Source organism: Ranitomeya variabilis, chromosome 7 (genome assembly GCF_051348905.1).
Source record: "Ranitomeya variabilis isolate aRanVar5 chromosome 7, aRanVar5.hap1, whole genome shotgun sequence".
Taxonomy (NCBI): Eukaryota; Metazoa; Chordata; class Amphibia; order Anura; family Dendrobatidae; genus Ranitomeya; species Ranitomeya variabilis.
The window spans coordinates 173,977,038-173,992,905 of NC_135238.1; the positions used below are offsets into that span (position 1 = coordinate 173,977,038).

At 44.9% G+C, this 15,868-nt stretch overlaps 1 protein-coding gene across 1 annotated transcript in view; it reads left to right on the forward strand.

The window, feature by feature from the left end:
- The window catches only part of LOC143785775 (putative methyltransferase DDB_G0268948), a 93,219-nt gene that overhangs the window by 40,839 nt on the left and 36,512 nt on the right, over positions 1–15,868 (forward strand). Inside the window, exon 2 of the mRNA XM_077274897.1 lies at positions 5,047–5,203. Coding sequence (XP_077131012.1) covers positions 5,093–5,203 — 111 coding nt within the window. The 5' untranslated portion in view covers positions 5,047–5,092. The remainder of the gene's footprint in view (positions 1–5,046; positions 5,204–15,868) is intronic.

Genomic DNA, 15,868 nt, shown 5'->3' on the forward strand with positions numbered 1-15,868 from the left:
TTCAGCCGGCAGGCCACAGAGCTCAGAATACCATTGATCTTGAAAGGGCCAATGAATTTCTGTCCAAGCTTTTGTGAAGGAACGTTTAACTTCAGATTCTTAGTTGCTAACCACACGGAATCTCCTACCTTGAACATGGGTGCAGGTTTACGGAATCTATCAGCCGATCTCTTATATCGTTCTTGAGCTGTGGTCAGGGATTCCTTCAGAAACTCCTGATTTTGCCTCATCGCAGTCAGCCTTTCCTCCACTGCCGGAACCGGAGAATTAATTGGAGACCTAGGTAAGATACACGGATGATAACCCAGATTGGCAAAGAAAGGTGTAAATTTAGTGGAGGCGCTCTGAAAATTGTTATATGAAAATTCGGCTAACGGCAGCAACTCCAACCAATCATCCTGGAGATGGCTGACATAGCATCTTAGATATTGTTCCAGAGTCTGATTGGTACGCTCAGTCTGACCATTTGTCTGGGGATGGTAAGCGGAAGAGAGACAGACATTAATATTGAGTGCAGAGCAAAACCCCTTCAAGAATCTTGAAGTGAACTGTACTCCACGGTCAGAGATGATCTCATTCAGGACCCCATGTAACCAAAAGACATTCCGTATAACCAAGTTCACTGTATCTTTAGCTGAGGGGAGGCCTGTGCATGGAACAAAATGAGCGGCTTTAGTCAGGCGATCAACTACCACCATGATTGTATTCATGCCTCCCGATCTAGGCAGCTCCACCATAAAATCCATTGATATAGACCCCCAAGGGCGGGACGGAACAGGTAATGATTGCAGAAGACCCGTAGGTGCCACATGAGGAGTCTTGTAATGAGCACATACCTCACAAGAGAGAACATAGTCCTTGGTATCCTTCAGGCAAGTTGGCCACCAGAAGAATCAGCTCAGGAACTCTTGTGTCTTCTGTACCCCCCTGAGACAAGCCAACTTGGAGCCATGTACCAACTTGAGTATCTGCAGACGAACGACCTCAGGGATGTAGATACGTCGATCTCTGAACCACATGCCACCCTTAAAGACAAGATTAATATCCACAGGTGGGTTGGCCAGAAATGCATCACCGTCATAAGCCTCCCTGCACTCCTTCCACAAGTCCTGATCATGGATAACTCCGATGAAATTGGCATCAGATAGAATGGTCTTGGACGGGGCTCCAGGTATGGAATCCGCAGCATGGATTCGGGATAAAGCATCAGCCTTCCCATTACGAGAACCTGGACAGTACGAGATAACAAAGTTAAATTGATTTAAAAATAAGTTCCAATTAGCCTGACGAGGAGAAAGACATCTAGCGGATCTAAGAAACTCTAAATTACGATGGTCAGTTAGCACTATGATCTGTTGTGCAGCTCCTTGCAGATGATGCCTCCATTCTTTGAAAGACACAATAATAGCGAGCAATTCCTTGTCGCCCACGTCATAATTCTTCTCTGCTGAGGTTAGTCTACGGGAAAAGAAAGCACAAGGATGTAGCAGACCCTTCTCTCCAGTTCTTTGGGAGAGAATAGCCCCCAAAGCATTATCAGAAGCGTCCACCTCCACAATGAAAGAAAGTGTTGGATCTGGGTGTATAAACAGCGGTGCTGAGGTGAAACAGATCTTATGCCGATCAAAAGCTTCTTGAGCCTGTGATGACCACTTAAAGGGCTTCTCCTTCTTTGTCAAGGAAGTAATGGGACGGACAATATCAGAAAAATTTCGAATAAAGCGTCTGTAGAAATTTGCAAAACCAATAAAACGTTGGACCTCCTTAACGTTCTTGGGTACCGGCCAGTCAAGGATAGCCTGAATCTTACCAGATTCCATGTTCAGCCCCTGGGGAGAGATGATATAACCTAAGAACTGTATCTCAGAACGATGGAACTCGCATTTCTCCGGCTTAATATACAGATGGTTCTCTTTCAGACGTCTTAAAACAGTTTTGACATGTTCTTCATGTTCCTGTAGAGAGTCAGAAAAGATTAGTATATCGTCCAAATAGATCACCACAAACTGGTCCAACAAATCTCTGAAAATGTCATTAGCAAGGTGTTGAAATGTTGCAGGGGTGTTACAAAGCCCGATGGGCATCACGAGATATTCAAAGTGTCCATACCGGCATCTGAATGCTGTCTTCCACTCATCCCCTGGATGAATACGCACCAAATTATAAGCCCCACGAAGATCCAGTTTAGAGAACACCTTAGCATGGTGGACTCTTTCCAGTAATTCGGGAATCAGAGGCAATGGGTAACGGTTTTGTATGGTTACTTTATTAAGTTCCCGATAGTCAACACAGGGTCTCATCCTTTTTTACAAAAAATATAGGTGCCCCTGCTGGTGAGGAAGAAGGACGCATGAAGCCTTTGGCCAGATTTTCATCAATATACTCCTTTAAGGCTTGAAGCTCAGGTGCTGCCAAAGGGTATACGTTACCAAAAGGAATAGCTGCCCCAGGAAGCAGCTCAATAGGACAGTCATAATGCCTGTGTGGAGGAAGCTGATCTGCATTCTTCTTGTCACAGGTGTCAGAGAACTCTTTATATGCTGAAGGTAAAGTAAATACCTGTACAGATGGTTCCGTAGCTGTGGACTCGGGAACAGCTTCAGTTAACGCTGAGTTGCTCCTTGTTGGAAAGATAATTTCCTTTGTCTCCCAGTTGATAATTGGGTTCTGAGAACGCAACCAAGGAATGCCTAAAATCATAGGAAAATGGGGAGAAGAAAATAGCAAGAAAGAAAGTTGCTCCTGATGATTAGGCTCCAACAAAATTTCAAGGGGTACGGTCTCCTGGTCCACTGGCCCGGAGATTAAAAGGTGACCCATCTACTGTTTCCATGCCAATTGGAGAGGCTCTTTGTTGAATTTCAATACCATGTTCCTTGGCAAATGCGATATCCATGAAATTGCCACCGGCACCCGAGTCAATCATAGCTGCACAGGAAAGCCACTGTCCTGAACACAGGATCTTAATAGGGAGAGAACAGTGAGAGTTCTTTTCCTTAAGCTCCTTGGGGGGTGAAGTCATAGAAAGTGAATGGAATACAGTATTTAATGGCAGGCTACATTCAAACATGTCAGACTCATCATCACAGTTGTCATACTCCCCTACTGCTGCTAGCACCTTGTTAGGCCACTTGGGACACTTGGGATAGTTTATTCAAAAGTGGTCAGACTGACCGCAGTAGAAACATAGACTTTCACGAAGGCGATGCTCCCAGCGCTCATTAATCTCATGCCTCTGAACGGAATCAATTTGCATGGGCACCTCCTCCACCTCCCGAGATATTTTACCTGCAGGCTCTTTGGAAAGAAGGGAAAAGTTAGAAATACGGTTATATGCAGCAAACTTCTCCTGCCTACGCTCAGTAAGGCGAATGTCAATGCGCACACAATGCTGTATAAATGTCTCTAGCTCTTGTGGTGATTCAGAGCGAGCTAGTTCATCCTTTACAATACTAGACAGACCCCTTTTAAAAATAGGCAATTGTGCATAACTGTCCCATTCAGTATCTACCGCTAATCTCCTGAATTCAGTGGCATACTCAATAACAGAACGTTTAGCCTGGCGTAAAGACAATAAAGCAGATTCAGCGGTTGCACGGCGATTAGGATCATCAAACATTAATGCCATAGCAGCCAAGAAATCATCCAAATTATTTAACCGTGGTTCACGAGACTCAATCATCGGATTCGCCCAGGCGAGCGCTCGTGAGGTCAGCAGCATTATTACACACAATACTTTGGATCTATCATTAGGAAAACGGTCAGCATGCACATCAAAATATAGCATACATTGATTCACAAAGCCACAAAATTTGTCGCGATCACCATTAAATCTGAATGGGGGCAACTTAGGTGGGCTAGCTGGTGGCGGTTGCCCAGGTGGTAAAGTCGCTTGTGCAGCCATTTGTGTGCTTATGTCCTGAAAACCCCGTCCATACTGGGACTCTATGCCAGCAAGTTTGTTTTCCTTGGGCCGCTATGCTGGTGCTTAAGTCCTGCAAAGTTTGTCCAAACACTTGTTGATTGTGTTCAATACTTCCAAACTTCTTTTGCAGACCTACCACATCTTTCTGCAGTGATCTAATTATAGAAAACACCTTCTCTAATCTGCTTTCTGCAGTCATTGTTCTAGCAGTCTCCTCTTTTGTGGCTAGAGTATCCTGTAATAATTATAGGGGCTAACTCAGGAGACTCTGCGTGGAACAAGACAACTACAGGACACAGTCTTATAAGTGGTAAAGTCTATATTATCACACGGTGATTCAAACAGGTGCAGAGAGAAACTCCACAACACTTGGTGTAAATATTAAACGCAGCTTAGCAGTCTATAGGGAACTTCAGAGAAAAATGCAATCAAGCAGAAAGTCTATGAAGCACAGTTATTCTTGAGGATACTTGACACGAATAAGTCCTTGTATAGTCCAAACACAGATAAATATGCTTATAAGGCAGTTCAAACAAAGTCTTACCTCAACCAGGAAGGCCTGGGTGATAATCTCAGGTTTAAGCAGAGCAGCAACAGCTTACATGTCCAGCAAATGCAGATGCAAGTAAACACAAGTAGCCAGATGAAGGAGGATTACTGGAAACCGGTGTATGCAGCAGGAACTCAGAGCAGAGTAGCAGGATCACCACACAGGTTCACAGGAGCAGGTACAAAGCCAGGAAGCCACCAGGGTCAGAAGCTGGATGCAAGGCAGAATACTCTAGCACAGACTAAAGGCTGGGGTGGAGTTCTATAGCAGGAAGACAGAGTGCACATGAGACCAAAGACGCCATCTTGGAAAAGGGCAGGGCACAAAAGGTAAATCAAAAAATGTTCAGAGTCCTGACAGTCATACTGTACCCTTACAGCATGCTGCCTTACTAAATTTATTTTCAGACAGATTTTAAGCGATATCAACAACACTTTCTGACCCCCTGACCTCTTTTATGTGTTTGTATAGGTTCACAGGTTCACAGAATGTTATTATTATTTTTTTTTTTTAGAAATGGTTTAAAGTTATCCACTCCCACACTGCAGTAATAATTCTATTTATTTAACAGGTTTTTACATAACAACTAGCAACACTCAAACCAAGCACCGATCATCATGGCAATTAACTTATTCAAGACAAAGGCTTTTTCCTTAATATATCAAAAGCATATGATTCCAGTCTCCGATGAAATCACTAATATGGTTTTATCCTATGTAAAACTAAAAGTAAGTATAATAAGATGGTAAGCCATTGAATTAAGTATTCCAATCCTATTTATAAGTCATGCAAAAGATAGACCTGCCAGTTCATGTCACATATCTTCCTAATAATTTACTTGTATTCCCCATCAAATAAGGATTCTGGGGCATCTTTTCTTTTTGAGTTTTGCATGGTGCATTCCCTTTCCTCTTAAATATATGACTGTATTTTACCATTACCCTAGTAAGTATGATATGGCTCTATTAAAGGGGGTTTACAGAAGTAGAAAAACATAGCTTATGTCTTATCTAATTACTAGTGTTGAGCATTCCGATACCGCAAGTATCGGGTATCGGCCGATACTTGCGGTATCGGAATTCCGATACCGAGTTCCGATACTTTTGTGATATCGGAAATCGGAATCGGATCCATATTCATGTAAAAAATAAAGAATTAAAATAAAAAATATGGATATACTCACCTCTCCGGCGGCCCCTGGACCTTACCGCTGTAACAGGCAGCCTCCGTTCCTAAGAATGAGCACGTGAAGGGCCTTCGATGACGTCGCGGCTTCTGATTGGTCGCGTGCCGCTCATGTGACCGCTCACGCGACCAATCACAGGCCGCGACGTCATCGCAGGTCCTAAACTGAGGAGTTTAGGGCCTGCTATGACGTCACGGCCTGTGATTGGTCGCGTGAGCGGTCACATGAGCGGCACGCGACCAATCACAAGCCACGACATCATCGAAGGTCTTAAACTGCTCATTCTTAGGAACGGAGGCTGCCGGTTACAATCGGTAAGGTCCAGGGGCCCCCGGACGGGTGAGTATATCCATATTTTTTATTTTAATTCTTTATTTTTTACATGAATATGGATCCCAGGGCCTGAAGGAGAGTTTCCTCTCCTTCAGACTCTGGGAACCATCCAGGATACCTTCCGATACTTGAGTCCCATTGACTTGTATTGGTATCGGGTATCGGTATCGGCGATATCCGATATTTTTCGGGTATCGGCCGATACTATCCGATACCGATACTGTCCAGTATCGGAAGGTATCGCTCAACACTACTAATTACCATTAATGCACTGTTTGTGGATTAAAGCTTCTGAATTTTTTTCTATAAAATACACTGCCCCCACCCCCACCTCCAAGGCATCAACCTCCACAACAAAATGTTCAGATGGGTGGGGCTGAATAAGAACTGGGGCATTCATAAAACATAAAACATTTTTTGAGAGTGAGAAACACCGCTACCGCTAAGGCAGATCAATTCTTAATGTCAACCCCTTCTGTGTCAAGTCAGTGAGGGGTTTGACCACCTGAGTGAATCCTTTAATAAACCTCCGGTAGTAATTGGCAAATCCCAAGAAGAGCTGAAGGCCCTTCAGGTCCCGGGGTTGAATCCAATCTACAATGGTATGCACCTTTTTTTGGATCCATACGAAACCCCTCATTAGAGATAATGGCAGTTCCTGGGCGAAAAACGAGCATTTCTCTAGCTTAGCGAAAAGTTGGTTCTCCCTGAGTCTCTGAAAAACCGCCCGAAGGTGACCAATATGTGACTGCTAGTCAAGTGAATAAACTAGAATGTCATCCATTTATATCACCACAAACCACTCAATAAAATCAGAGAACACATAATTGATGAAGTTCTGAAAAACTGCAGGGGCATTGGTCAGACCAAACGGCATAACTAAATTTTCAAACAACCCCTCTGAGGTTCCAAAAGTCAAGACATGGGCAGAGACCATCATCCTTCATGGCGACCCACTCGGGACCAGAAAGGTTAAACAATCGGGCTTTTGGCAATTTAGCCCCAGGAATCAGGTCAATAGCACAATCAAAAGGGCAGTGCGGTGGTAACCCCTCAACATGCCTTTCGGAGAACACGTCCTCGAAGTCCTTCAGGTACTTCAGAACATCCACTAGACCGACGAACGACACAGACACAGAATTCAGACATTTGTTTTCACAGTTGGATCCCCATTTAACATTCTCCTGTGCCTCCCAGTCACTGACTGGATTATGACATTGCAAGCAAGGAAACCTCAAAACCAAATCAGCAGGAAGGTTGTCCAGAATGAAACAGGCTATATGCTCCAAATGAACAGATCCCACCTTAAGGACAAACTCTTTAGTAACAGAGCGGATCCCATCCTTGGTGAATGGGCTTGAGTCAATAGTCACTTTCATGGGTTTGTCCAACCTGACTGTCCCTATCTCACAGTGGGCCACCAACCTCGAGTCAATCAAGTTCACTGAAGACCCACAATCCATAAAAGCTGAAGAAGGAAAAAAAACATTGTTCACACCTAATTCCACCTTTAACAGTAGTCTGAAGGATGCGGAAGAAAGTACCTATGGGTCTGTGTAACCTCCTCAGCAGTTACCCAAACCTAGTTGTTTCCAGAGACCTTGGAATCCAGAGGACAGGAGGGACAGTCCTTATTCCAAAGACCTGGCTCTCCACAATAGAAGCAGAGATTTTTCTCACTGTGGCGTCTCCTCTCCTTTTCCTTCATGGAGACAGCCCCCACCTCCATGGGCTCAACCGACGAAGAAAGCTCTGACTTCCCTGGCAACAAAGGAGTATCACGTGGTACAACACCTCTCTCCCTCTCAGCCTGTGGTCCATGCAGACGGCCTGGATCATGGCCTCCTCCAGAGAGTCAGGCGGGCATTGGGTGCAGGGCCAAGGCATCCTTTAAATGCTCGGAGAGACCCCGACGGAATAGCTCCCTGAGTGCCGAATCATTCCATGAAACCTCAGAAGCTCAATGCCTGTACTCAGAACAGTACCATTCAGCTGAGCGCTTTCCCTGGGTCAGACTCATAACCGTGTCCTCTGCCAGTCTCACACGATCAGGTTCATCGTATATAAGACCCAAGGTCTCAAAGAACTGATCAACAGACATTCACTCAGAAGAGGTAGGAGAAAGGGAGAAAGCCCAGGATTGCGGCCCCTCAAGTAACAGGGAAATAACTATCCCCACCCTTTGATTCTCATCACCCGAGGACCGAGGGAAGAGAAAAAAGTAGTTAACTTTCTTTCTGAATTTTTTCTTATCCTCAGAAAAGGTATCCTGAAGTTTGATAGAGGGTTCAGGAGAGGAGAAGGAAACATCAGACACCGTACCCTCCCATTTGCCAGACAGAGAGGAGGCATCCTGAACAGCATTAACAGTATCTGCCAGCTCCCTCTGTACCTGTTGGTGAGAGGCAAACAACGCCCTTTGCTCAACGGATAGATTCTGCATCATCTTAGTGAGGTTAGATACCTGATCAGTCAGAGCATGCAGCAGGTCCATAACAAATACACAAACCCCCCTTGAAGAATTGTATGGGTCGGTGATAATGTCATGACACCTAAGGTGTCACTGGCGCTGCCTAGGGGGCGCTATCAGTAGTGAGTGCAGAAACAAGTCACGCCGAACTCAAGGACCTTACTCTAATGCAGTGAGCACAGGACCTGACAAAGAGCAGTCACGTGACTAGGGGGATCCACAGCACGTGAGTGAAGGGAATGACACTGAACAAACAGTGTGCAGGGCACAGACAGAAAACATAGTCGAATAGAGCCAAAAGCCAGGAGGGAGTGAAGTACCTTAGGGATAAGACAAAGAGTAAACGGGGACAAGCCAAGGGGTCTGATAACCAGGAGAAACAGAGCAGTACAAAGCAGAATGCAAAGACGGAAGTAACAGAACAAAACATACAAAGCAAGGCACACTAGCACAGAGGCACAACGTTTACGTATGAGAACCTGGGTCAGCAACCACAAGCCGAGTATACGGAAGTATTACCGACACATAATCCACGAACTGCCAACATCAAATAGCCGTCCCAGAACCAAAGAGAGGCGGACTAAAATTAACCCTGACCTGACCAGGATGGAGGCGGCACCATCCTGTCCAGAATCATGACACCTAAACACTGGAAACCCCCCACAAATGACACCATTTTGGAAACTAGACCCCTCAGAGAACTTACCTAGATGTGTAGTGATCACTTTTAACCCTCAGGTGCTTTAAAGATGTTTATAACGTTGAGTCATGAAAATTAAAAAAAATCAAATTTTTCCCACAAAAATGTTTTTTTGCCCAAAATTTTGTATTTTCACAAGGGTAGCAGGAAAAAATGTACCCCAAAATGCGTTGTGCAATTTCTCCTGAGTTCATTGATACCCCATATGTGGTCAAAAACTACTTTTTAGGCACAGTGCAAAGATCAGAAGGGAAGTAGTGCCATATTACGGTGCACATTTTGCTGCAATGGTTTGATGGTGTCATGTCACATTGGCAGAGCCCCTGAGGTGCCAGAACACCAGAACCCCCCAATAAGTGACCCCATTTTAAAAACTTAACCTGTCAATGAATTCATCTAGGGGTGCAGTGATCATATTGACACCAAAAATGTCACAAAAATGTCACAAAAATGTATACCATTGGGCAGTGAATAAAAAAATTACAACTAAAATTGTTTGTTAGCCCCAAGTTTTTCATTTTCGTACTGGGAAATGGGAAAAAATGGCACCAAAATGTATCCCACAATTTCTGCTGAATGTATAAATACCTAATAAGTGGCTGTACTGTACTGCTTAGCCATACAGCGAGACTCGGGAGGGACAGAGAGCTATTGGCCTCCTGGAGCACAAATTTTCCTAGAATAGTTTGCAAACTTCACATACAGAGCCCCTATGTGCTAGAAATGCAGAATCCCCTCACAAGTGACACCATTTGGGAAATTATATCCCTTTTGGAATGTATCTACAGGTGCAGTGATTATTTTGACTCCATGGGTGTTTTCCAGAAACAAGCAGCAGTGGATGTTGCTGAGTGAAAATTGCAAACTGTCATTGTAGTGACTAGTATGTTATGCCCAGCTCATACTTCTGAAAACATGCACTCATAAATTAGGCGGGCTCTACAGAAATGCCAAACGTGGGCTATATGTGGTTTAGACACACTGGGCCTCAGAAGGGAGGGGGCATTTGGATTTAGGAATTTGCTGAATTTCTTTTGAGGGGCTTTTCAAGAGACTTTGTGCTACCAGTAAGGTGGAAGCCCCTATATTTCCATTAACAGATGATGGACCTGAGTGGGGACTTGCTTTTTTTGTGGATTGAGTTGAAGCTTTTATTGGGAACATTTTATATAACGTTTAGGATCGCATTAATCCAGCGCTCTGCGCTGAGCACTTACTTTGGGGTTTCCATCTGAATCTCTGACTGACGTGATTCAGATGAAACCCCCGAGGGATCAACTCACTATAATGAGGCAGCAGAGTTACTATGGACTCTATCCGGCCCCCGTTCAGTGTTGCTTTTCTTTTCAGAAATGCACAAAACCGTGGTCGACTCCACTTTTATGCTCACCTAAAAAGACAGACACTGCGTGATCACACGTCAGATGGCGTCCACAGTGCCTCCATCTGCCTCATTATAGGGAATCTTTCGCCAGAGCTTCAGAATGAATCACATATTTCAGAGATTTACATGGAAACCCTGATGTAAGTGCTCAGTACGGAGCGCAGGATAAATGTGCACTGAGGCTTACTGTGACCTTTGGGAGGTAGAATGAAAAAAAATCAACAGCATGTGAAGAATTGGTTTTATTTATATTTTGTGCCGTTCCTCCTGCGGTATAAGTGATTAGGCGACTTTATTTTTCGGGTCAGAGCAATTACAGCAAAACCAGATTTATATCTCGTTTTTATGTTTGGATGCTGTCACACACTTAAAGATGTTTTTATTGCGAAAACTAGCTTTTGCATCACAATATTTAGACAGCTATTATTTTTCCATATTTCGGCTGACAGAGTCATGTGAGAGCTTGTTTTGTTTCGGCACGAGCTGCATCAATTACTGCATCAATATGGTGTGGCATCGAGGTGATCAGAGGAAAGCATGAAGTGCTCTACAATCTCCTGATAGACGGCTATGCTCACTTTGGTCTTGAGAAAACACAGTTGACCTACACCAGCAGATGACATGGCTCCCCAAAACCTCACTGATTGTGGAAACTGCACACTAGACCTCAAGCAGCTTGGATTATGTGCCTCTCCATTCTTCCTCCAGACTCTGGGACCTTGATTTCCAAGGTCTAATGTGAAGTTTCCACAATCAGTGAGGAGGAGGAGGAAAATCTATGCAAATAGATTACATAATCAAACAAGCCAACTTGGTCATCATTATTCTTCGCCTTATCTGTGCTGCTGGACTGAAGGACCTTGTTAAACATAAAAAGAGGTGATACACCTCTATGAGACAGAGAGAGAGAGTTAGGGTACCGTCTCACTATATGATTTACCAACGATCACGACCTGCGATACGACCTGGCCGTGATCGTTGGTAAGTCGTTGTGTGGTCGCTGGGGAGCTGTCACACAGACCGCTCTCCAGCGACCAACGATGCCGAGGTTCGCTGGTAACCAGGGTAAACATCGGGTTACTAAGCGCAGGGCTGCTGAGTGCCGCCGTACAGTGTAGACTGAGTGCCGCCGTACAGTGAGAGCAGAGTGCAGCGGTGACGTCACCGCTGTGATCTGCTCTCACGTTCCGGCCGGCAGTCAGTCAGAGCAGGATGTAGACGGCAAGGGACCTGAAGGACATCAGATGGTGAGTATGTACGGTTTGTTTTTTTTTACTTTTACGCTGGTAACCACGGTAAACATCGGGTTACTAAGCGCGGCCCTGCGCTTAGTAACCCGATGTTTACCCTGGTTACCAGTGAATGCATCGCTGGATCGCTGTCACACACAACGATCCAGCGATGACAGCGGGAGATCCAGCGACGAAAGAAAGTTTCAAACGATCTGCTACGACGTACGATTCTCAGGAGGGTCCCTGATCGCTGCTGCGTGTCAGACACTGCGAGATCATAACTATATCGCTAGAACGTCATGAATCGTGCCGTCGTAGCGATGAAAATGCCACTGTGTGACGGTACCCTTAGGGTATGTGCACACGTCCGGATTTCTTGCAGAAATTTCCTGAAGAAAACCGGAAATTTTCTGCAAGAAATCTGCATTTTTTTTTTTGCGTTTTTTTTCCATTTTTTTCGCGTTTTTTTAGCATTCTGCAAGCGTAAATAGCTTGCAGAATGCTAAAGTTTTCCAAGCGATCTGTAGCATCGCTTGGAAAACTGACTGACAGGTTGGTCACACTTGTCAAACATAGCGTTTGACAAGTGTGACCATCTTTTTACTATAGATGCTGCCTATGTTTAAAAATAATAAAAAAAATAAAAAAATGGTTATACTCACCTGCAGGCGTCCGTTCCTATAAATGCCGGTGTGGTTCAGGACCTTCCATGACGTCGCGGTCACGTGAGCGGTCACATGACCGGTCTCGACCAATCACAAGACCGTGACGTCATCGCAGGTCCTTCACCGCACACCAGCTATAAAAACCGAAGCGGCAGCATGCAGCTGAGAGGCGGGAAGACATCGAAGGTGAGTATATGACTATTTTTAATTTTAATTCTTTTTTTTTGACCAATTATATGGTGCCCAGTCCGTGGAGGAGAGTCTCCTCTCCTCCACCCTGGGTACCAACCGCACATAATCTGCTTACTTCCCGCATGGTGTGCACAGCCCCGTGCGGGAAGTAAGCAGATCAATGCACTCCTAGGTGTGCAGAATCCCCTGCAATTCCGCATTTTATTGAACATGTTGCTTTTTTTTCCGCGATGCGATTTTTTCGCGGAAAAAAGGCTACATTTGCACCAAAAATGCGGAATACACTGAAAATAATGGGAGGCATATGTTAGCGTTTTTTTCGCGTTTTTATCACGTTTTTATAGCGAAAAAACGCGAAAAAAACACGAAAAATACTGAACGTGTCCTTAGAGATTCAACCAAAACATCCAAACATCCAGAGACAGGACAGCAGCCAAGACATCATGGCTCCATCTCGAGGGACACAGATTTATTATTGTACAGGATGCTGGCCTAGAGGACTTCGGCCTTGGTTGGAAGAATACAAATCTGCTCCATTGACTGCTGCTGAACCATGGATACATTTGGAGAAAGGCAGGATTGGGACCACCGGTCACCTGGCTCCACGGAAATGTTTAGAGAAGCCAGGATATGACCCTCCAATCAACTGGCCTCATACCTCAATGGACTGTCATCTTCCTTCGCCTGTTGTTACCTCCTTTCTGTGTGCATGCCACAGGTGGGGTAGTCGACTCTGGAAGATGAAGCCAGGTTGTGACCCTACAGTCAACTGGCCTTGTACCTGAATGGACAGTCATCTTCCTACGCTTGTCGATACTTCCTCTGTGTGTGTGCCACAGGTGGGGTAGTTGACCCTGGAAGCTCTGAAGTAACAGCTGCCATTTATTCCGGCAAATCAGGAGAAGGGTGAGACTCTGTAATGTGCACCATTATTGTATTTTGCTGGGACTGTTCTACGTGTTATCTGCCTGTTTTGTGGCTCAATAAAGGATTGCCACATTGATTTAACCTCACTCTGTGTTGTCTGAGTAGGGTTATGCCCTTGTTAAAAGGAGAGCGGGCGTTCGGTGGGACAATCCCTGGTCCATGAGGTTTTGGCTAGTGGACCAGGACGCCTGAAAGGAGACTACCATTTAAAATTAAGCTTCTTTTTACTGAAGAATAACTTGATATGAACTATATACAGCAGAGAGGAGGCATTTATCTTCAAAGACATTTCTTAACCCACAAGCGACATGAACACACACATCTCCTTCCCTGAAAACACTATTTTCTTCAGTTACTTCCTCTACTTTTTGCACAGCGCACTGCACTATATTGGGAGCTTCCATTTTCCTGTGTGGGGACTGAACGGGTTGAGGTATAATACTACTGTCCCTTTTTTCTCTGTGTCGACCGCACAGGTCAAGGAGTTATGCTATGACCCCTTACAACTACTGTTAGCATCCAGTCCACAACAGTCATAGACTCAATCCTGTAGCAACACGTCCTGTGATTTCTCCATAGGAGAAGATGTGTTCTAGTATAACAACACTTGACTTTCTTTACTGCAGATGCTTAGTAGCTACAATGGTATATATATTACTCTGCACACTCTGGGCTCTTTCTGACTACCAGGAAGTCCTTTCTGATCCTGCTGCATATACCCTCCCTCTCTGGGTTAAACTATGGACTTACACTACTCACTGGTGCTGGACAGACTATAACAATGTTAGTGCCATCTTGTGGCCATTATAGTTAACATCACATAATATTATGAATCACGCAGTATACACCACGTATTACACTGTACAATATTAAATAAAGGCTTCTCAAGGAGTGTAGGCAACATGCCCATCCCCCTACATAATAATAATAATAATCTTTATTTATATAGCGCCAACATATTCCGCAGCGCTTTACAGTTTAGCAGTTTCAAACACAACAGTCATAAGTAACAACGTTAACATTACAATAATTAAAGCAAAATAAGACAACCCTGCTCGTGAGAGCTTACAATCTACAATGAGGTGGGGGAGATACAAAGTACAGGTGTGTTTTTACAATGATATATTTACAATGATGGTCCAGCCATCTTCAGGGGGTGGGGGATAGATTGAGATAGTGAATGGACTACACACACACAAACATAAAATGATTGATTAGTGAACGTGCTAGGCCGCTCTGAATAAACATGTTTTGAGGGAGCGCCTAAAACTATGCAAATTGTGGATGGTCCTAATATCTTGGGGTAGAGCATTCCAGAGGATTGGCGCAGCACGGGAGAAGCCTTGGAGTTGGGAGTGTGAGGTACGGATTAGTGCAGAGGTTATTCGAAAGTCATTTGCAGAGTGCAGCGATCAGTTAGGCCGATAGACCGAAATAAGCAAGGAAATGTATGGGGGTGCCGCACTGTGGAGAGCTTTGTAGGTGAGAACAAGTACTTTGAATTGTATCCTGTAATGAATGGGCAGCCAGTGTAACGACTGGCGAAGAGCAGATGCGTCTGAGTAACGATTGGCTAGATGGACGACCCTGGCTGCTGCATTAAGGATAGACTGGAGAGGGGAAAGTCGAGTAAGGGCGAGGCCAATTATTAGAGCATTGCAGTAGTCCAGGCAGGAGTGGATCAAAGCGACAGTGAGGGTTTTTGTTGTTTCCATGGTGAGAAAAGGGCAGATCCTAGAGATGTTCTTTAGGTGTAAGCCGCACAAGCGGGCAAGAGATTGTATATGGGAGGTGAAAGAGAGATCGGAGTCAAACATAACACCCAGACAGCGCGCCTGCTGCTGGGGTGTTACTATGGTGCCACCCATGGAGAGGGAAATGCCAGATTTAGGGAGGTTGGTAGATGGCGGGAGCAGAAGAAGTTCAGTTTTGGAGAGGTTGAGTTTCAGATAGAGAGCGGACATGATGTTGGAGACTGCGGACAGACAGTCAGTGGCGTTCTGTAGTACAGCAGGGGTAAGGTCCAGGGATGATGTGTATAGTTGTGTGTCATCAGCATAAAGATGGTACTGAAAGCCAAATCTGCTGATGGTCTGTCCAATTGGGGCCGTGTAGAGCGAGAAGAGAAGGGGGCCCAGGACTGAGCCCTGAGGTACCCCGACAGTGAGAGGAAGAGAAGATGAAGTGGAGGCAGAGAATTGAACACTGAAGGAGCGGTCAGAAAGATAGGAAGAGAACCAGGAGAGAGCAGTGTTCTTAATGTCTAGTGACTGGAGCCTAGAGAGTAGGAGAGGGTGGTCAACA